The 20,727-nt window shown below is 45.9% G+C and overlaps 3 protein-coding genes across 8 annotated transcripts in view; 1 reads left to right on the forward strand and 2 right to left on the reverse strand.

Moving 5' to 3' along the window:
* RNF212B (ring finger protein 212B) overlaps positions 1-9,127 on the forward strand; it is a 62,664-nt gene extending 53,537 nt beyond the window's left edge. For all 4 annotated transcript variants that reach the window (XM_053889270.1, XM_053889273.1, XM_053889272.1 and 1 more), the window contains one exon: positions 8,672-9,127. In XM_053889270.1, the coding sequence (XP_053745245.1) occupies positions 8,672-8,830 (159 nt within the window). In that variant the 3' untranslated portion in view covers positions 8,831-9,127. The remainder of the gene's footprint in view (positions 1-8,671) is intronic.
* Positions 184-12,163, reverse strand: HOMEZ (homeobox and leucine zipper encoding). Of its 2 annotated transcripts, none has more exons than XM_019429416.2 (2): positions 12,092-12,163; positions 184-2,947 (listed from the first exon to the last, which is right to left on the reverse strand). In XM_019429416.2, exons 1-2 carry the CDS (start codon positions 12,114-12,116, stop codon positions 1,353-1,355), a joined length of 1,620 nt encoding a protein of 539 aa, XP_019284961.2. In that variant the 5' UTR covers positions 12,117-12,163; the 3' UTR covers positions 184-1,352. The 2 variants fall into 2 exon arrangements, with proteins under 2 accessions (XP_019284961.2, XP_019284963.2); XM_019429418.2 differs by lacking the exon at positions 12,092-12,163 and adding an exon at positions 8,100-8,305.
* On the reverse strand, positions 9,228-19,249 carry PPP1R3E (protein phosphatase 1 regulatory subunit 3E). Of its 2 annotated transcripts, XM_019429420.2 has the most exons (4): positions 17,745-19,249; positions 16,960-17,500; positions 15,234-15,373; positions 9,228-9,368 (listed from the first exon to the last, which is right to left on the reverse strand). In XM_019429420.2, the coding sequence occupies exons 1-2, from the start codon at positions 18,159-18,161 to the stop codon at positions 17,078-17,080; spliced, it is 840 nt and encodes a 279-aa protein (XP_019284965.1). In that variant the 5' UTR covers positions 18,162-19,249; the 3' UTR covers positions 9,228-9,368; positions 15,234-15,373; positions 16,960-17,077. The 2 variants fall into 2 exon arrangements, with proteins under 2 accessions (XP_019284965.1, XP_053745252.1); XM_053889277.1 differs by lacking the exon at positions 9,228-9,368 and having other exon boundaries at positions 12,859-15,373.
* Between the last annotated feature and the right edge of the window lie 1,478 nt (positions 19,250-20,727).

Here is a 20,727-nt window from a genome sequence, read left to right on the forward strand (position 1 = left end):
ATAGCAGTATAGGAAACAAATCTTCCCAGTGATAAGATACTGATGTATTGCCTTTTTAAAGTTTTATTCTTTTAACCTACCTCAATATATCCTGATTTCAAAAAAAAAAAAAAAAAATGTATACTAAGTCAGAATGTTAATAGATTTGGCTCCATTAATTTCTAAACCATAGAAGTGGCAAAGTGGAGGAGAAACAATTTTATTTTTGGCCTTTTATTATTCTAGCAATTTGGGGCTTCCACTCTTATTTCTAGATGGTTAACCCATTGATATCTTTATATCTGACTCCAACTGATGAAAACCATTCTAAAACATCAATAATCAATTCAGTTAAGACCAGGGTCCCTCTGTCCCCAAGACAGATCCTATAAAGAGGGGAAAAAGTCTCTATTATAGACACACATTGAGCCAACACCAAAAAGATGAAAAATTAGTCTTTGTCAAGCTAGGCAGGAGAAAGTTTCAGATTTGTAAAACCAAACCTGCAACCTACCTGCACCCACCTTCTGAACAGTAGAAATCATCCCTCTCCTCTACCCTCTGTAACCTAATTCTACTTTTTAAAAGGACATTTCCCCCCAGTTCCCACATCCAATAAATATCCAGTCTAAATTATTCTCCACCCAATTATTAAACTTTTTCACAAGCTCCATGGGGAAGATTTACCCTGAGACAAATAGCGAACAGAACGAGGGATTTTGGAAAAAGATAAAAAAGTACAAGGCAAAATGGTCCCAGTATCAGAAGTGAAAACATTCTGCTACCTGTGCAACTCAGTAATGAAGCAGGGAAAACCCAGCGTCAAGTTGGTGTGCATGAAGGAAATACTTGTAGTGAGACTGGGACACACTAAGACTCTCAGCTGTATTATGCACGGACTCGTGCTCAGAGAAGAAAGGGGTGGGTGTGAGGCAGCCTTATATTCCAGGGAAAATGGTGAGACTGGGGGATGCACTAGAATCATCAATTGAATCAAAATTCTTTACTCCTCCTTTCCAGTACTAAAGACGTGGGGCCAATGTCTGGCCTCTCCTTAGTACAATAAGGGGAAAGAACAGACATGAAGAGAGCAATAACTGTTTCCCAGCCCATGGTTTGGACCAGATCCTTAGCACTCTCTTCACCGAGACTAAAGGCCTGATTTCTGCCCAACCAATCCTCACCTCTCTTTGGGTCCTATGGTCATCCTCCCTGGCCCACCCTCACTACATCCCCCATCCCCCAACCTCAAGAACACAAAGCTTTTTAGTTCTTTGCCACAAGGTAATTAAAAAAATGTGGTTTCTTTGTTTAAACAGTTACTAAGTTGGTTCATCTTTTAGTAACAGACCTCCCCTCCCCTCCCCCACCCCTCAGTCTTGTATGATCACATCATCATCCTCGTCATCATCTTCCTCCTCCTCCTCCTCTTCATCCTCATCTTCTGGCAGTTCCTCCTCCTCCTCCTCCTCTTCTTCATCTAGACAAACCACCACCTCAGCTGGCTCAGGTAAACGAGAGTCAAACCAATCCAGTACCTGCTGGGTGCTAAGCCTTGATGCCTGACTCAGTTGAGGGATATCACTTTCCCGAAGCTGTTGGTGGGCTGCCCAGTACCTCTCCAAGGGTCGTATATCCGGTGGGGGTGGGGGGTTTGGCAAAGGTGGTGTCTCAGCCCATTCATTCAAGGAGCGGGTTGAAGGTGGGGGTGTGGGAATTGCTGGGTCCTGGAAACTAGGGGCACCAGGTACTGCGTTGTCCCGAAACCATTTTAGTTGCCCATGCTTCAAAGCATAGCGTGTGTCACCAAACCACTGAATAATCTCAGGCCGAGGTAAGCCAGTGATCTGTTCTAATTTATGGTAATCCTCACGCCGTGCCCATTGGCACTGTAAAAAGAAAGATTTGAGGATAGCCAGCTGCTCTTTGGTTTTGCGCTTGGTCTTTCGCTGGCGTTGCATATCTGGGGAAAGGTACTCTGCAGGGCCAACCCTACCTGGTACTGAGTTATGTCTTAGCCCCTGGGGCCAGGCTGGCTCCAGATGTGGGGGCAGTGCCTGTTCATTGGGTGACAGTGGCTGTGAGATACAGCCCAATGACTGGAGGGGTTTAGAGGTGGCAGTAGCTCCATTAGCCAGTACCTGGAAAGTGGAAGAGGTAGAGGAAGAAGAAGGAGTCATAATAGATGCTGACTCCTGCTTACAACTACTGGCAAGTAATGAGATTGGTGGGGGCTTATCCCGAGCACGTGGCTGGTGGACAGCTGTGGAGTGGTTCCAGGAAGCAGAACCTAGGCCATGTGACTGATTGGGACCCTTGCCTGCCTGCTCCTTAGAGAGGCCACTGCTTTGAAGATCCTGCCAAAAATCTGATTGGTGGGAGAATGTCCCACTGCCAGGTGCCATCAGGGGTTCCTTTGCTTTCTGGTGACTCAGCAGCTCTGAGGACTCCTCAGGCTCTACCTTCAATCCTTTCATCTGGGTAGGCTCGCTAAGAGTCAAGGGCACTATTCCAAGACCCATTTGTTCTGGAGGTGGCACTGGAGAAGGAGGCACCTCCTCAGGGGGCCGCCCTGCGTGATGAGTAAAAGAGAGAAGGGATTTGAAATGGAGCTGGTCCCGATGGTAGACCACTCGGGCTCGAGTCTCTTCTATTTCTTCAGATGACCAACTAATGCCACAGCGGAGGCGCTGGGCCATGAACCAAGTCTTGACTTTTTCCATCTGCAGCCCATAGCGTAAGCAGAGAAGAGCAATGTCTGCTAGACTGGGATAGGGAAAGTAGCTGAAGGTTTGTAGCAAGTGTTCATTGCCATCCAGCTCACTGGTCTGGGCTGCCTGGGTCCACACAAGCTGTAGCTCCTCGGAGATTGGAGGGAGGCAGATGAGCCCCGCAGGGGAGCTATTAAGACTGCTGGCCTCTTTATTAGGAGGCATGGTGCTTTCTGACTTGTGCCCTTCAGAGATAGCTGTAATAAGAAGAGAAACAGCTCAATCACTGGGGCTCCTCTTTCAGCCCATTGCTCATTTTCTGCCAAACAAAATGTTGGACTCCAATACAATCAACTGTCTATTGTGTACTGTTTTGGATTGCTTTTAAAGTGCTTTAAAAAAATTTCTCATTTAATTTTCATAACCTTAGGAGCCTGTTATAATTCCTATCATATGTATGGAAAAAAACGAAGTCCATAGAAGTTCATTACCCCAAGTCACGTGACTAGTGAAATCTGTCTTTAGAGGTTAAGGAGGAACACGCATCCTTATATTGCCTTTATTTTTCTGATGCAAACTCACTTCACCCTCTAAGATCATGGAACAGGAGTCACAAAATGGAAACTCAACCACAAAAACATGAAGTGCAGTAATCTCAGAACTGATGCAAATGCTTTAGCTCCTGACAATTTATGATTACCTCTAGAATGTGGAGACAGGGAATCCAAGAGAGGAATTTCTAGAAGACAGGACAGATAGTACTGTCCTTCTGCCTAGCCCCTGCCCCCATTCCTTTTCTCTTCTTGGTGGTGAAGTCCTGCAGGCAGAGGAATGATAGTACCTTCAAGCCCTAAACCCAAATCTGCTAAGCTTTATTTTCTCTCTGTAGGATAATTGATAGGGTATCCGGGATAAATGGGGTTACTCCCCCTGGGTCTTTGGGGGTAGAGAGAGGGAACTGTTTCCACCTCAAGTCCTCCACGGAACAAAGGTTAGCCCCTCCCCCTCCCCCCTTTGTCTCTTCAACAGCTCAGTGTCTCTCAGGGGGAGTTGGGAAGAGCTCCTTCAGACTGTAACAGCTCCTCCACACAGGGCAGAGGGCCTGCAGCTCTTATCTCTGCAGCCCAGCTTTCTTCCCAGAGCCAGGTAGGCAGATTCATTAGGAATTGCAGCCAGGTCCTGCAAGCTCCCCAGCAGCACCACTGCTCCCAGGTCTGTGGGTATGGGGGCTGCAGGGACAGGCCCTGACTCTGGCCTTCCTGAAACACCTGCTCAGGTTATTTCCCAGAAAGTTCTGTTGACCAAATTTTAACTCAGCTCCCTGTCTGGGCATTAGAAATAGAAACTCTTTAACACATCTGTTACCCTTTCCACTTAGAGGAATCCCACCCGAGTTTATAAATATTTACCTCTGATATGTTAAGGATGCGACAGGATTCCTATGTATATGCTACATGATGAACTGAGAAGAATCTCAAGCCCAGGAAGTTACAGTGCAGTGTGGTATCAAAGGATTTTATATGACAATTAGAAAAATTTGGTAGCATTTTGATGTGTCACCATTTACTTTTAAAAAGCAGATCTAATGAACCGAAGGCCATGCAGATCCTAAAGGCTATACAGCTTGAAGAGAACGTTAAGAGGGTAAACAGAGACAGCATAGCAGAGTGGATAGAAATATGATCCTTGAGTAAAGCCAACCTGCAGTTTGAATCCCAGTTCCGCCACTTACCAGCTATGTGATTTTGGACAAGTAGCTAAATGAGCTTTTGTTTCTTCATGTGTAAAAAATGCATACAGTGCCAAGTGTATGTAAAGTTATATATTTTTACCAAGCACCTACTATGCACTAGGTGTCCTGCGTAGGCAAGGCCTAAAGCAGCTGTTGGGGTGGAGGCCTGGGGTGAGGCAGTTTTGAGATTAATTGCAGCTCCACCACTTCCTAGAATGCTGCTGTCCTTGGACAAATTATTTAACTTCACTAAGCCTTAGTTTCCCATCAGAAAAAAAGGTCAGAACAGCACCTTCCTTGCAAGTTTATGACTAAATTAAAAAAACGCAGTTGACATGATGCCTAGAACAAAGTAAAGGCTCAACAAATAGCTTTCCTCATGACTTCAGCCTCACAGGGTGATTCTGATATATGGTAATGCTCCTTTTCTAGACACAAGGAGGGAAATGCAGCCAAGGCTGAATTCTTTAAAATCCTTGTTTTCAATCTGTTTTTGCAGGGTCCTAATTCTAATGAGCAGTGGAAGAAACTAGGGTATATATGATTTTATGCTTTCCATATTTTGGGAGTTGGATAGAATTCCCGAATGGATTTTGTTGTTTAAAAAAAAAAAAAAAAGAAAGAAAGGATGAGAACAACAGCTTTAGGAGAATTGAATCCATAATTTGGATATAAATCCTTTTTGATTTCCAGATGAATTGCCAATTTAGTAGTAGCTCTACCTTCACCCTGTAGGTTCATCCCAGACACAGCTACATGGCCTATGAACAAATGCTTGCACAGCTAGGTGCTAAACTACCATTTAGACATTGTGGCCCACCAGGAACACCACCAATTTTAAGCTGGACAATACTTAATGACTGCAACACTTGACATCTACTAACCTTATTTGTGTCTTGTTTTTTAAGGACACAATAACATTTTAGATATGAGAAAAATGTAGCATAAGGAAGAAAGCAGTCCAGTGTAAGGATGAAGACTGCCAGACAGGAAATAAGGCAGGCACAGCTATAAGCCTTACAAGGAAGCATTTTGCTTTCATTCATGTGGGTTGCTATCCTCCAGATTCTCATGACATCAGTTTGATGTTTCAATATAACATGTAGTAATACAAATACCATATTTGGTGTACTATATACATCCAGTTTTCCAATTACACAAAACAAATTGTGGAAGACTTCCTGATATAGAATGGTGGCTTAAATTAAGGCACAGCTGTATAGCTACCTGGTGCCTCCCTGGAAGAATCTGCTTTGGCATAGGAAGAAGCTACAATCAGAGAGTGGCTCATGAGAGGTATTAACAAAGAGGGTAGGCCCCACAGTAATCAAAACCACCATGAAGGCACTATGGGGTCTTGTGTTCTTGTGCCTCCATTTGGAGAGGTTAGAAAAAGAAGGGAAATCAAAACTGGAGAAAAAAGGACTCCTGTGGGCAGAGATGGTAGTAATGGTGGGATTATCAATTCTAAATAATTACTAAATTTGATCCTTATTGAGTATGTTGGATTTGCCCTATTGCTACTTTAAGTAGCTAATAAAAAATATAATCAGAAAAACAGAGACAGGATATCACCCCTCTTTCCCTTTGGGCTTTCCATGCCCGTGGACAGATGGAAGAAAAGAATGGACTGCCTTAAACTTCATGTAGGTGTCCATACAATCCTAGGAAAAAGGTGTTCACAACTTTAGGCTTGATCTTATTAGGCTTATGGTTAAAGCAGGAGACAGTTCAAATGAGAGACTAGATATGATCCTGCGTAAATTCCCTAAATCTTTATTCACAGAACTGCAGTGCTGCCTGAAATGTGTTTTGGTGATAGTTTTAAGGGCCTTAAAGAATTTTTAGTGGTATTCAACTTACATGTTTCTCAACTTTTTGGGTCATGAACTTCTTTGGGAATCAGATAAAGGTATGGACCCTCAGAAAGTTATGACTACCCGCCCCCCCCAATAAACATCCATATATATATATATAATCTCAGAGGGCTCACTGCCCAGAAGCCCAGGTTACGAACCTCTGCCTTATGTCCTCCCAACTGAATAAAAAGGCAGCGGTGGTAATTGCTTAAAGAGGAACATACATCTTGATGTGAATGAATGGAAAGAGTGGATGGAAAGACTCAGGAGAATTTAAATAGGTCTAGAAGGGACTGGGTATTGGTGATACTAGTTGGAGATAGTGGAAGGGAGGGGTGTTCAGCTGGGCCAGGAGCCTGGCTTAACCCACTGGATTATATGACCAATACCCACAGTGTGCTACATCCTAGAGCCTGGTAGGCTACTCTCTAGTGTGCCAAAATCATCTGCTTCTTTCAGCTGCCCTGTGTGCTTGGGCCAAGTTGTATATGATTCCAAACCTGTTTATGCCTGTTGTATTTTTTATTTATATAATAACATAATTAAATACCACATAAACCTATGAAAAACTAGTGCATTAAAAATTGTTTCTATGAAAACAAAGTCAAATGCTTTGGAAAGACATAATACAACGAGTGTACAATTGTTGAGTTGGGAATGGTAGGCAACTGTAAAAGACTGGAGGGGCAGGGGACTTAAAAATCTCAAAAGTATTCTACATTCAGATTGCTTCAAAAGTGTTTAGATTCTCACTCCATTTTAAATAAACCAAACCTGGAAATCATAGATGATGAGAGGCAGTGGCACATTAGAATTACCTGGGAAATTTAAACCAGGGAACCTTCCTCCTCATTCTGACTTAATTAGTCTGGACTGGGGCTCAGGCATCAGTACTTTTAAAAGTTCTCAGGGTGCAGCCAGATTTGAGATTTGCTTGTGTAGTTTATACCAGAAAGGCAGTTGGGAACTCCAGTCAGCAGACTTATAAAGAAAACGCCTGGATATTACCCCAAAAGATTGGTGAAATGAATATACTTTTAATGACAATGCTTAAGAGATGTATGCATCATTTAAAAAATTCCCAAGTTTAACTGGCTTTTTTTTTTTTCCCCCAATCATTGCCATCTACCTGTCCTAATCATATAATATAAAAGGGCTTCAAGTGTATGGTGAGAAGGAGGGTTTGTATGATAAAAGATCTCCTGATCTGGGCCCACATTACCAAACAGGTCTCAGCTTGAGTCTTCTTTCAGTTTAGAAGTCTCATATTAGGACGCAAAACCAGGAACCTCTGAGGATTTGGGTTCTTTTTCCTGGTTTGTTTTCTGAGTATGGCTGGGTAGGGGGGTCAGGGGCAGTTTCTCCCAAACCTTTCATTCCCAAAGACCACTGCTCCCCAGAAGTAAGGCCAGATTTCTGTACGTGTGCTGAGGTCGCCAGGAGGTAGTCGTGGGGGGGAGGTGGAGGCCTGGGAAGGAAACGTTTCTCCTATCCTCCATTTCGCAGGCAGTCTACAAGGCTCCAAACTGGGTCAGAGAACAAAAAGTTGCTGCACTTGGGGCGATGAGCCCCAGGGAGCAGGCGAATCTCAATCCTCCCCTCGCCGAGACCGTCCCAATCCAGCCTTCCCCTCCTCCCTACACACCCACTCACCCTCCCCCAGTTACAACAGGGAACCGAAAAGTCCAGAGGAGAAAGAGAGAACCAGGCGACTTCGAGCCTAGAATCCTCCTCCCCCCAGCGCGGGGATGGGGCTCCGGAGGTCGGAGATCGTACAGGGGCTAGGAGGGGAAGTCGAAGGGGCTGGGGATCACTCACCGCGGTCCGGCCCGGGCGGCGGCTCCCAGCCTCGCACCATGGGCCGGGGGGAAAGGGGGAGAAAGGGCAGGGGGCCTCCGGGGTGGGAGTGGGGTTCCCGCCCGGTGCGGCCTGCTCCAAGCCCACCCGCGCGGAGGGCCGGGACCGGGACTGCCCCCCCTGTCCCCGAGAGCGCGCCCGTCTAAGCCCAACCCTGCTCGAGCGAGTTGGGGGCGGGGCGGATGGGTGGGGGGTGCTCCAGGGGCGGTGCCAAGGTGGCCCGAGTCCGGATTGGTAGACGCAGGCAGGCGGACACTGGCGGAACGCACTGGGCCGACCATTGGCTGCGTGAGTCTCGGCTGAAGTCGGCTATTGGCTGCGTCGGCTTCAGCCGGGGTGGCTATTGGCTGCGTGGGGCAGGGAAGATGTCCCCCGGGGCCAGGGTGCTGTGAATGGTACCTCCCCCCGCCTTCGACCTTTCCGCGCCGGACCTTCGGAGCACTGCGAGCCCTGGTCGTCCCGAAATTCCCCTGGGAATTCACAGCAGTTTGTTGAATTGCCTTACAATTATTCCCTATTTGTTCTTCCTGAAGGAAGACTTTTTTCAGCACCCCCTTGTCAGACTTACGCACGAGCTGAGCCGCGCCCGCCCAGCCGAGGGCCCAACCGCCGTCAGCAGCGTCGTTGTAAATGTAGCGCCTAGAGCAACCGGGAACTTGTTCTACAGATGGATCAAATGTCTTGCCACCTGAAAGACGAGGATCCTAGCTGTCCGGCGCCTTCGGAACACTGCACAGGTGTTCCCAAAGACGAAGTGTCAGAAGGGGGCACCTGTTTGGGACCTACCAGATCCCCAGGTCCCCTTTCTGTCCCAGTGAAGAGGACCTGGAACTCCACCTCATATCTGGGGACCTTGGTTTTCTCTTGTCTAGAAAGGGATGGCAATGAAATGGACTTTTCACCAAAGTGGTAGTCCACACCCCGAAGTTCTGGGCCAAAAGTTTGTATATTTAGGATTCTCCGTCTTTGACTAAAACTTGGGAATGGTACTTTCTGAAGTGATTCTTTTGTTCTCACGCTGGTCTTTGAAACTGTCTTCTTGCCTATTTAGGTCACTTAATAGCTTATATAGCCACAGTAATTTATAAAAAAAATTTCAGACTTTGCCCTGTATTCCGCAGATAGACCTCACCCCTCTCTATATACTCCCCCAAAACACCACTACTCATTATTACTCCAATTTAAGGTCTAGAGCTCTTTCAAGGTTGTCAGAATTCAGAAATTTATTTCCTAGATAAGAAAGAAAGAAAGAAAGAAAGAAAGAAAGAAAGAAAGAAAATTTATTTCCTCTTCAGCATTGAGCCCTATTTTATGTTACTATCCCTGTATTTACCCCTGCCTGCCCCCAGCCCCGTTACATTTAATAAAACTAAACTTCTAAGAGCCAGCCCTACATCCTTCAAACTGGTATCCGGCAAAAACATCATAGGAGTAAAAAAAGCAAAGATATATATACTCAGATTTAGAGTTAGAAACTTCTGATCCCTCAGGGTTTAAGCCAGGGCTGGTGGTATATACAAAGTTTGTCCTAAATCATGACTACTACAATGCCCCAATGGTTTGTAAGTGATGAAAGGAAAAGTGAAACATTGTAGGCAGCAGCAGCCCTCAGTTTTCAGTGGAGAGGTTGTTCTTTCATAATCTAAAAAAATAACAAGACTGGGTTGTCTGGTTGACATGCTTATCTGGCTGGAAAGCCAGGCAGGCAATGTCTGTGGGAACGTAGTGCCAGTCCCTAGAGGATTCAATTAGGCATTCTGGGCATCACTGATCATGGGCTTGGAAATATGAAAGATGGACAAATGTGTCACCTTTCAATTCTCAGAAACACGCTCCTGAGACAGAAGTAGGGAGCAGAATTGAAGACAGGTTTAGGAGAAGGAAAATCCAAGGACAGAAGAAACTCCTCTGCCCTAGTTTTGGAGTACAGGCTGAAGCCTCCCTCTTTGATGTGGATTTCACCCTAAAGATTTAGAAGATGGAGTGTCCTGTGGTGGGGATTGGAAGAGAGGAAGAGATCCAGGCTGACAATATCAGAGAAAGGAGGGCCTCACCTTTAGCAAGACACTAACCCTCCCAGCTCTTCCTGGGACTAGTGCAGAAGAGTGGGGACTCATGTTATCCTCAATGTAGAGATGTTAATCCCCCATCTTTGGTGAAAATTCTGTTTCTGTTTGCATGGTTCAGATACTAGCAGGACTGACAGACACATTTACCCTATAGGTAAAGAAACTGAACTTTTAGGACCATCCCTTGCACAGACCTCTTCTAAAGCACTGTAGGTGCACTAGAGCCCCAGCAATGTGATAATGTGGTCATGGCTTTTTGTAAATTTTGAAAAAAATATTTAAACTGCAATTGGTTAAGATTGAGGTCCCTTTTCTTTCTGACTTCCCCTCCATTACACTTCTTCTTTTGTTAGGTGGCAGTGGAAATGCCATGGATATTTGGGGATTGGCTAGGGAAGTTAATTTGAGGATACATTTAGTTTGGGGTTAGTAGTTTATTAGTAAGTAGTTTAATATTAAGCATAGTGTTATAGGCTGAATGGTGTTGCCCCCCCCCCCCCCCATTCATATAGTAAAGTCCTAATTCCTAGTACTTTAGAATGTAAGTTTATTTGGAAGTAAGGTCTATAAAGAGGTAATTAAGTTAAAATGAAGTCTTCAGGGTGAGTCCTAACCCAGTATGACTGGTGTCTTTACAATAGGAAATTTGGACACAGACATGAACATAGGAAAGACCATGAGAAGCTAGGGAGAAGATGTCTGTCTATAAGCCAAGGAGGGGAACCTCAGAATCAAGTCAACTCTGCCAATGCCTTGATCTCAGACTTCTATCCTCTACACTGTGGGAGAATTTCTGTTTAAGCTACCCAGTCTGTTGTATTTTGTATGGCAACTCCAGCAGACTAATACATATAACTTCTAGGTATAATTCTAATGTCAACAATTCAGAGTATATGGCATTAATCATTACAAATTTGAAGTGCTCTGAAATTTTACACCACAAATATCAAAGAAATTTGAGTGTTTTCTTCAAGTTTGACAAAAATGCTAAAAATTATGACATTACCACTTATAAAGTGCGAAGGTGAACATTTTCTAAATCACTAAGAATTTTTAAAAAGTGATCATGTAGAAGACTGAATTACCTTTCTATACTCCTTATAGAAAACATTATATATATAAGCATCATATGAAAAAATATTAAAGAGCATGCAGCCAAAAACAAAATTGTAAAAAAATATGTTAAGTAGACACTTAAAAAATTGTGTTATTTTTCTTGATTTTATGTTATATTTGTCAGCTCTTTAAAAATTATAATTTAGGGGCACCTGGGTGGCTCAGTCGGTTAAGCGTCCGACTTCAGCTCAGGTCATGATCTCACAGTTTGTGAGTCTGAGCCCTGCGTCAGGCTCTGGAGCCTGCTTCAGATTCCGTGTCTCCCTTTCTCTCTGCCCCTCCCCTGCTCACACTCTGTCTCTCTCTCTCTCTCTCTCTCAAAAAATAAACAGTAAAAAAATTAAAAAAAAATAAAAATTATAATTTATATTTTCTCATTCTAAAGCACTTTCATTGTTGGGCCTAATGCATTTATGTTTCTTTTCAAAAGGCTCTGAAAGTTGTATGTTTCAAGCACCCAAAAACTTCGATCTACCTCTGGGACTACCCAAATGGATATGGTGAGTTTCTGCCTCATTTAGGGGAACCATGCTCCACTGTTCTGTGCCTTGTTTCCTAAGAAATACAAAAGCTGAGTGCTAACCAATCAGAACTGCAAGTCTTGAGGAACTGGGATATCAAAAGCTGCAGTGAAGGAGTTTGTGAAAGAAGGATTTCAGAAAGACCTACCACTAAACTAAGATGTGAGACGTCTGGAAAGACATTAGGGCCACAGAGGGACCTTAGGCAATAAGCCATGGAGAAAACTTCTGCAACGCCCCCACTTACCTCTCCTTGGGTGTCTGCTCTTCATGCTGACTCTACCCTTTAGCCTATCTGGTTTCACAATATAAGTATGGGTGCTCTGCAGTGACATCACAACTTGGCCATTATGATGTAATGCAGAGGCCTCTGATTCTTCTCAGGCTAGGGCTTCCCTATTAGAAACGTCTCGTTACTTTGTGGGTAATTGAATTTTCTCATCGTTCAGGTGATGTGGAAATCAATTTTATGTTAGAACTTAATTTTTTCAAGGATACCTCACTTTAATCTATTGTTCCATTCCGGATTAGACAGAGGTCCTTGCTTTCCCTCTCCATCATATTTCTCATCTTTTGCCTTAGGGTTGCCCTTGATAGAGAAAAGGGCTTTCCTCTTCCCTCCAGTGCTTAAGGAGAAATGTAACTTAGATTGCCTCCTTAAGTAAGAATAGCCACCCCACCCCATCCAACGGGAAACTTAGGGCTTCTACCCAAGCAGTACCCTTTAACTGCACCAGGAATTGGCACTGGGTGCCAGGGAACTAAATAAAGCTGGACCCTCATAACTTTCCCACCACTACCCAAAATGGTGGCAGGATTATACCGGGGTGTCTTATACCAGGGCTGTCCAACTCCTCCATATCTTCTGCCCATCCAACTTTTGCATAGCAATAGGACACCAGCAAATAGAGAAATGAGATGACCAAGAAATGGGGGTTGGGAGAGAGGAATCTTGCCTCTGGGTTTCTTGCCACCCTCCACCCCAAACAAACAATTTCTCAATATTATATGATATACTTTCATATTTTGACTTTATTTCACATATGAGGTCTTTTATCCAGAAGGAAGGGTAGTTGCATGTGGAAGCTGAAGTGAGGCACAGAACTAGTGGGTTTGGGGCCTAGTGAACATGGCTACACTGTGAACGGTATGAGGATGCTCTGGGAGGGCCTGATGAGAACAGTGGTTTGGGGGAATTCACAAAGCAAACTTTAATTTCCTCTCCAGGTTAGTCAATGGGTGGATTATACCATGTTTTTAGCAACTTCACTGTTCCTCAGCAATATCACCCAAAGAAGTGCCAAGACTGGGAAAACAAAGAAAACTACAAGTGCCTTTTGTTTCTTTTCATGCCTGGATGGGGAAGGGAATGGAAAGTAGCAGGAGAAAATGAAACATTTCTGATATTATCCCTTGCCATGAAAAATCGCAGATCTGACTATGTAGAGGCCTGTTTTATAGCCCAGGAATGGCATGTGTGCAGAAAGGTTGAGGGTAAGCCCCATCTTGAGCTGCACTAACAAATTCTCTGACCCTGCTGAAATCACTTCTCATCTCTGGACCTGTGTCCTCATCTGTAGTGGAGCATGGACCCAGTAATCTCCAAAGACAAGTTTTTCCTGGTCTCTGATTCTATGATCTTTGGATTGCAAGGATCCAGTGAAGCTCCAGAGAAACACAGGTGTTAGAAGCAAGAAAATGTGGGAGTTAGATTGGAGAGTTCAGAAGTTATGGCTTATTGTGGCAATAAATGATGCGCTACATTCATAAAGAAACAAAAGAACAAGGAAGGCTATCAGACAGCTAAGTGTAGGAAGATATCTAAGGTCTGGATAGGAGAAACAGGCAAAGTGGTCCAGCTGTGTTGCTTCAAGGACCCAAGCCCCTGACCAGCGTAAGGTTTTTTCTTATATAACACTTCCTCGTCTATGGCTGACATGTTATATACACCAAATTGCTCCTGTTCATATAGTCATCAGCCTTTAGGGGAAAGTCCCTATCCCAATGCCTAACACATACCTTCCTAAAGATTTCACCAAACTCCTAGTGTTTCCCATATCAGATTAGACTGTCAGTTTACTCCCAGGCCCTGGGGCAGCTCTATATGGGAAAACTAGAAGATTCATGTGTTGGCTCCATAAAGCTGAGAATGGGGGGTGGGTGAGCCATGGTACTTCTTACTGAGAAAGCTCAGGGAAAAATGGATTATTCTTCATTCCATCTCCAACCAGTTTACGTTTATCTACTCAGTAATACCAGGGCTTGCAGAGAGGGTCCAGGCACAGACCATTCAGCAATTGTCCTAGTCAGGGATACTTTCTAGTGGAAACTTTAGGGATTGGTCAGTTCAAAACTATTTGGGGGAGTGGAAAGGGGCATGACACACCAACATGTGTAGAGAGTTGGTTAGGGCCAGGAGAGAATCCCAATGTACGGAAAAGCTTGAGTTCAGGTGGGCTCCCAAGTTCTCTAGCAGGCAGGCAGGATGGTCCCTTGCTGATTCTGCAGAGCTGGGACACTGGTACAGGAGACAGCAGCAAGCTCCTGGATGGAATTGGGACCCCTCAGTGCTTTGCCTTCTCTATGCCAGTTCAGGAGACTGGGAGGATAGGAAGGCAGAGCAGTTAGAAACTGTGGTCTTTTCCTAATAAGAGACTATATATGGCAAAGTTGTCAGTTTTGTTTTTAAAGGAAGAACTATAATCAAATGGTTATGCACAGAACCTCTGGAGATATCTTGAGTTCACAATCCCAGCTATGCCATTTACTAGCTATGTGATCTTGAACAAATTACTGAGCTTTTGTGAGCTGTTTCCTAAGCTCTAAAATGGGGATATTACTCAACTGATAGGGTTGTTTTGAGGGTTGTATTGCATGCAAGACACCAGATTTTAGCAGATAAGTAAATGTGAGCTATTATGATTGTTAATACAACATAATAATAATGCATACACATTAGGCAAGAGATTATTATACACTGAGCCTCAACCCAGTCTCCCTCTCCATCAACCTCCCTTGGGCTCTTCATTGATGACTAAAAAGCACATTGCTTTGTGGCTTCTAGCAGTTTCTTTCTTCACTCTGCTGGTACTTTGACCTGAAGGTGTTCCACAAGATGCATGAAATTCTTTGTTTTCTTCATTAGATAAGGATGATGTTTAAGCCAGCATTTCTTTGAGAAGTGACTTGGAGTTCCTCTCTTTCGCCCATCTTCCTTCAAAGGACTAAGGCTTTGGACAGGAGGGGCAGGGTAACTAGCCCCCATACTGTGTTCTAAATGCATGTATGGGCTTTTGTGCATGCACTCTCTTAGTAATAAGGAGGAGGGGGATTCAGAAATTTTTGAGAAATTAGTAAACAGATAGAAAAGGGTGCAGGGAGCTGGTTACCTGGGAGCAGTTGTTCATGTGCATCAGGAACTGCTTCTTTTCCCTCTTCTCCTTTCTAGAAGACTGTCAAGAAGGAGCCTGAGGGAGGAAGGTGGATCAACCATGGTCTTGGAGAAAAGGAAGTGGGTTCTCCACCCCTTCTGGAGGGAGAAGGAACAGCAGAGATCAACAAGAATGAAGAGGGAGACAAATGGAAAAGAGAAAACGAAGGTAAATACCCTATATGCTAAAAGAGTGAAAGTGATGAGAGAGAGAAACAAACAAACAAAAAGGCAAAGAGCTTAGGAATAGGGTAACAGGAAAGGAAAAACTACCAGTAGAGGTTAACCAGGAGGGGAGACCTAAGGCATGACTGTGAATGGGTAGAAGAGTCCTGCTTTCCCATTTCACTTGCTCAGGGTATAGAACACACTGCCATCTTCTGGTGCCACTTAATTATTCAGTAGCTTTGTTTTTTTTATTTGAAATGTTCTCCGTTTCTTATATCCATAATTCTTTATCCTCAAGAGAGCCTCAACATTGTTTCCTTTCATCTCTGGGGCTCCCAAACATCATTTTCCCCAACAGAGATGCACCTACTCAAAGCTGTCTCAGAGCACCTAGACTGGGAGTCTGTGGGGGCAAGAGCAAAAGGCAAGGGGCAGAGGATGAGCTGCAGTTTGAAAAAGGTGTTGGAATACCATAAGGCTGCAAGCTGGTTATGGGATGCTTATTGGCCTCTGGAGTATCTGTGTCAAAAACTGGAGGACACATCCTTGGCCTCAATCCAATGCTGGGATGCTTTGTGTTCTGACCTGTGGTACTCCAACTGTAGGTTGGAGAATGTGGCTTCTCATCCACACTCTGCCACTCAGTAGATCATAAAATGTCAGAGCAAGAATCGGCTGTATGAGATCACTTAATCAAAATCTAATTTCCCAAGTTGGAGACTGGGGCCCAGAGAGGTGAAGTAACATTGCCCAAAGTAATACAGCTAGTCAGTGACTCTTTCCTTCTGAGGCAGAATTAGAGTGATTCTTGTGACTCATTGTTCCTTGACAAATGCATTCCATAAAGTGCTTAGGGGTCATTAAAAGGCACCCCAGAAAGGTAAGGCTGGCATTTTTCTGGAAGCCCCTGAGTGTACCAACTCCTCAGGCACGACATTATTTGGCTACAAGGACAGGCCAGGAGTTGGTTTTGCCTTCATTTTAATCCCCAGGACTGCCTGGGGGCCGCGGGGGTCTGCCATCACTCCCCAGCCAGTCAGGGGAGCATGAAGCCTGGGATCTTCGGGAATAACAGGGGACTTATCCTGGGACTTAAGCAAGGCAATTATGGCTGAGTTAAAGCTTAGGATGAGCAGGGCTAGGGACCCGAGGTGGCAAAGGCGGGTAAGAGAGGGAATAAGCTGGCACTCCAAATGACTTCAGTAGGGTGGGCTCATATTTCAAACATAATACTTCCTCAATCCCAAAGAGATAACCTTAACCTTCAGCTTCCTAGGCCTGACGAACCCACTTACTTTCTCCCAGTGCCAGCTCACGGAATAGGACATCATCATCAACCCCCATCTTGGCTTTTTTTTCCCTAATCCCCCCAGAGCCTTTTCTGGTTTTCTTTCCTATATGCGTTGGGTTGCTATCACTCACATCCAACTAATGTTTTACACCACCTCCCAACCTTCCTCGATTCCGCCCACTCCCACACCCCTTTGAATTCTCCCGTCCTCCTCGCCCTCCCCCACTTGACTCTCTTGGACAGCTCCCAGCCAATTTCGGTTTCTTTCGTTCTTCCCAGCCAAATCTTCGGACTCCCCCGGCCCCTGGGTGCCTTTGCTTTTTGCGCCGTCGGCCGCAAGAGTCTCAGATAAAGTGGATCCAGCCCTGGGGCTCCGGGGCTCCGCCACTCCCGGGGTGCTCGGGCCCCCGTAGAGCATAGTCACGGCCGCCGTTGTTGTCCCAGAACTCGTGGCCGGTCACGCGGTAGCGCAAGGCGAAAAGCAGGGCGCCCCCAATGGGTGGCGCCGGAAGGCGGAAGGCGAAGCGATCCGCGCGCGGCGGGGGCGGGGCCGGACCGGCGTAGGAGGCGGGGGCCTCGCGTTGGCTCCGCCAGCCGTCAGCGCTCCAGCGCACACTCACGCGCTTCTCGTAGGCAAGGTCCAGCACACGCGCGCTCCCGGCCACGCCCAGCGGTCCCGCCTCGGCGCGTTCCAGGCAGATGCGCTGCGCCTGCAAGCGGGCGGCGAAGCCGGGCTCGCTGGCCGGCTCTAGGGCGGCGCGCGCCTCCTGAGGGGGTGGGGAGGAGAGAGACAGGGGGCGGGGTCAGGGTGAGGCACTGGACCAATCCGAAGCGGACCCCGGCGTCCAGCAGTCGGAGTGGAGCCCAGCTGGGAGAGTGGCACCAAAAGGGATGAGCGAGAACAAGCCTAGGGTTGGGAATGGAGATGGGTGTTCCTTGCTAAATCGGCCGCCTGCTGCGACCGGGTAGGGGAGGTGCCGGGGAAGGGGCGTGCCGATGCCGCCCGCCTACCTGGAGGCCGCGGGCGCGAGGCTGGCACGGCGCGAAGTGGCGGAGGGCGTCTCTCTGCAGCTGAACTTGCACGTGGCGGGGCACCCGGGGCAACTCTCCGGGGCGGAAGCGGCGCACCGCGGCCAGCTCCAGCCCAAGCGCGTCGGCGAAACGCACTCTCTTGCGGGTGTCGGGGCTGCGGCTGCGAGGCACCCGAACTCCGCCGCCTCCGGCTGGCGCAGAGAGGGCCCGGCGACCCCGACTCGGAGCGTGAGCTCGGGACCGGGCCCCGAGGCGCGTCCCGCCCTCGCCTGGCTCCACCTCCGGCTCCTCCTCGAGGCTGGGCCGCTGGCTGCGGTAGTAGGCACGCTCCGTCAGCGCGGCTATGAAGCTCAGGTTGCGCGGGATGTCGGTGCGGGGGGGCCGCTCTCGAGACATGGCACCCCCCGCCCTGGCGGAGCCCGCCCGCAGCGCCGCGGCGCTGCCCTGCCTTCTCTCGCCCGACCGCCCGGCGTCCTCGCTGGAGCTGCCCCTCGCGGTTGCGTACTCTCCTTGCTGTCACCTCCAGGATCCCCCACCTCCTGTAGCTCTGCCTCCCCTCCGTGACTACCTTTCCTCCCGCTCTGGCCGTCAGCTCCCAGGGTTTTGGACCATCATCTCTTGCCTCCTGCGAACTGTCTGCTCTGAGCGTGCGCTCAGCGGCGCTCACCCTCTGGTCCCGCGGCCCTCTCGGTCCCGGCCCCCGCCCACAGTCCTCTGACAGGTGGCTCCCCATCTGTCTTCGCTGCTTTACCAGGGGCGGGGATCTACCCTTTCGGTCCTGAGTGAGACCACTCAGGTTTTTTGTTTTTAAACGGCCTCAACCTCTCCGGCACAGGAAGAGTTAATGCTGGGAGACCAGAGTAACCTTTCCTTTTCTTGCAGAGGATGGTTCAAAATACCCAGTGTGTGACTTTCTCTTCAGGGCTCACCGTTTTCTTTTCTAAATCCTAGGCTCCAGGTTTGGGAGCGAGGGTGACAGTGGGTGCACAGAAGGGAGGGTCATGAAAACTAGGTAGTATCTCAAATAGCTGAGATGTGACCCTCAAAAGGGTGGGGTGGTCAATTGGAAAAGAGTTCTGAACTGAGTTGTGGGAAACCGCTCTGGTCTCACCTCTGATGATATTTTGCTGTGTGACCTTGAGCAAGGCATAACTTCTCTGGACCTCAGTTTTCTCATCTGTGAAAAAGTGGATTAGAGTTCTGATCTCTAACCCCACTGCAAGGCCTTTGAGGGCAGAGGGTGTGTCTGATTCCTGGTCAGTTACAGCACATACTAGGCTCTCAAATTATTGAATGAATGGACACACAACTCTTTTGGAGCTACAACTGTGGGGTTCTAGTTCCAGTGGGAGCTTCCAACAGGGGCACAGAGCTGGCTTTTTTTCTCCTTCATTTTGTTCTACATTAGTGAAAAAAGATGTGAAGTATTTTGTATAGTTTTTTTTCCCTAAATTCCGATTTTTTTTTTTTTAGGTTTATTTAGTTATTTTGAGAGAGAGAGAGAGTGCAAGCAGGGGAGAGGCAGAGAGAAAATCCCAAATATTCATCGAATCCCCTAAATTCCCTACTGATTTTGTATAACACTTACAATGTACTAGGTACAGTTTTAAGAGTTTTACAAATATTAACCCATATAAACAGCCATCAAAATAGCAGGGAGTATTATTATGCCTACTTGACAGATGAGAAAATTGAGGGAGAGAGGAGATAGGACTCTTGTCCTGGGTCATGTACATAATAATTGAGGAGCTGGGATTAGAACATCAGCAGTCCAGCTCTAGAGCCCACTCTCGTACCCACTTGGTTCTATAAGATTAAAACATTTAGTAGTAGTAGTTAACATCTTCAGAGTATTGTAATGAGGAATCTTAGAGTAGAAATGGACTTTCTTTTTTTTTTTTTTTAATGTTTATTTTTCAGAGAGAGAGACATCAAGTGGGGAAGGGCAGAGAGAGAGAGAGAGAGAGAGAGAGACAGTATCTGAAGCAGGCTCCAGAAACCTTGAGATCCTGACCTGAGCCAAAGCCAGATGCTTAACTGAGTGAGCCACCCAGGTGCCCTAGAAATGGAATTTCTAAATTTAAAGCAGCAGGATAGTTTAACTGTAAAATCCCAAGTGACTGAGTTGGAAATAAACAGTGAGACACATACTATCTTATACAATTCATTCCTGTTTGCATTTTAACTCCACTATTAACCTTAGCAAAGCCAGGAGGGCTATTGAATTTTATTTTCCTATTTTATACATATATATATATATATATATATATATATATATATACACACACACATACACATATATATGTATATGTATATATATGTGTATATATACATATATACGTATACACTTTTCCTATTTTAGACATTATACTAATTTGTGTTAATCATTTTAATTATATTTTATTTTTTTATTTTTTATTTGTTTAAATAGAGATCTAGAGAGCAAATGGGGGAGAGGCAGAGGGAGAGGGAGACAGAATACCAAGCAGGCTCTGCTGCTGTGAGCGCAGAGCCTGACGTGGGCTCAAACTCATGAGATCATGACCTGAACTAAAATCCAGAGTTAGCCACTTAACTGACTGAGCCACCTGTACTCCCCTACAGTCAAGCATTTTGTAAAACTTTCTTCCACATAACTATGTAAGGAGCAATAAATTAAATGTTGTAAAATAAAAACTGTCTTCCTTGCTCTTGTAAAATGTATCATTGAAGGAATAGATAAGGTTCAAAGTGGGCCTATATGGCCTGAGGTTTTCTATTAAAACACTTTTGCTTTGTCTATAGTTTGAATTGCCATTCCCTAGCTCCATAATATTGGTCTGGGAAGATTCTTGAGATACACAGCTTTGGACCAGGTATAATTTGTGTTGGTCCAGCTGCTATGTTCTGGCTGCTCAGACTGACACTGAACCTCTATTCCAAATCAATCTTTGTTTCTTTCTTTTTTCTTGTTTTCCTCTTT

The sequence above is a fragment of the Panthera pardus genome, unplaced genomic scaffold (genome assembly GCF_024362965.1).
Source record: "Panthera pardus isolate Hobbes unplaced genomic scaffold, ASM2436296v1 HiC_scaffold_24, whole genome shotgun sequence".
Classification (NCBI taxonomy): domain Eukaryota; kingdom Metazoa; phylum Chordata; class Mammalia; order Carnivora; family Felidae; genus Panthera; species Panthera pardus.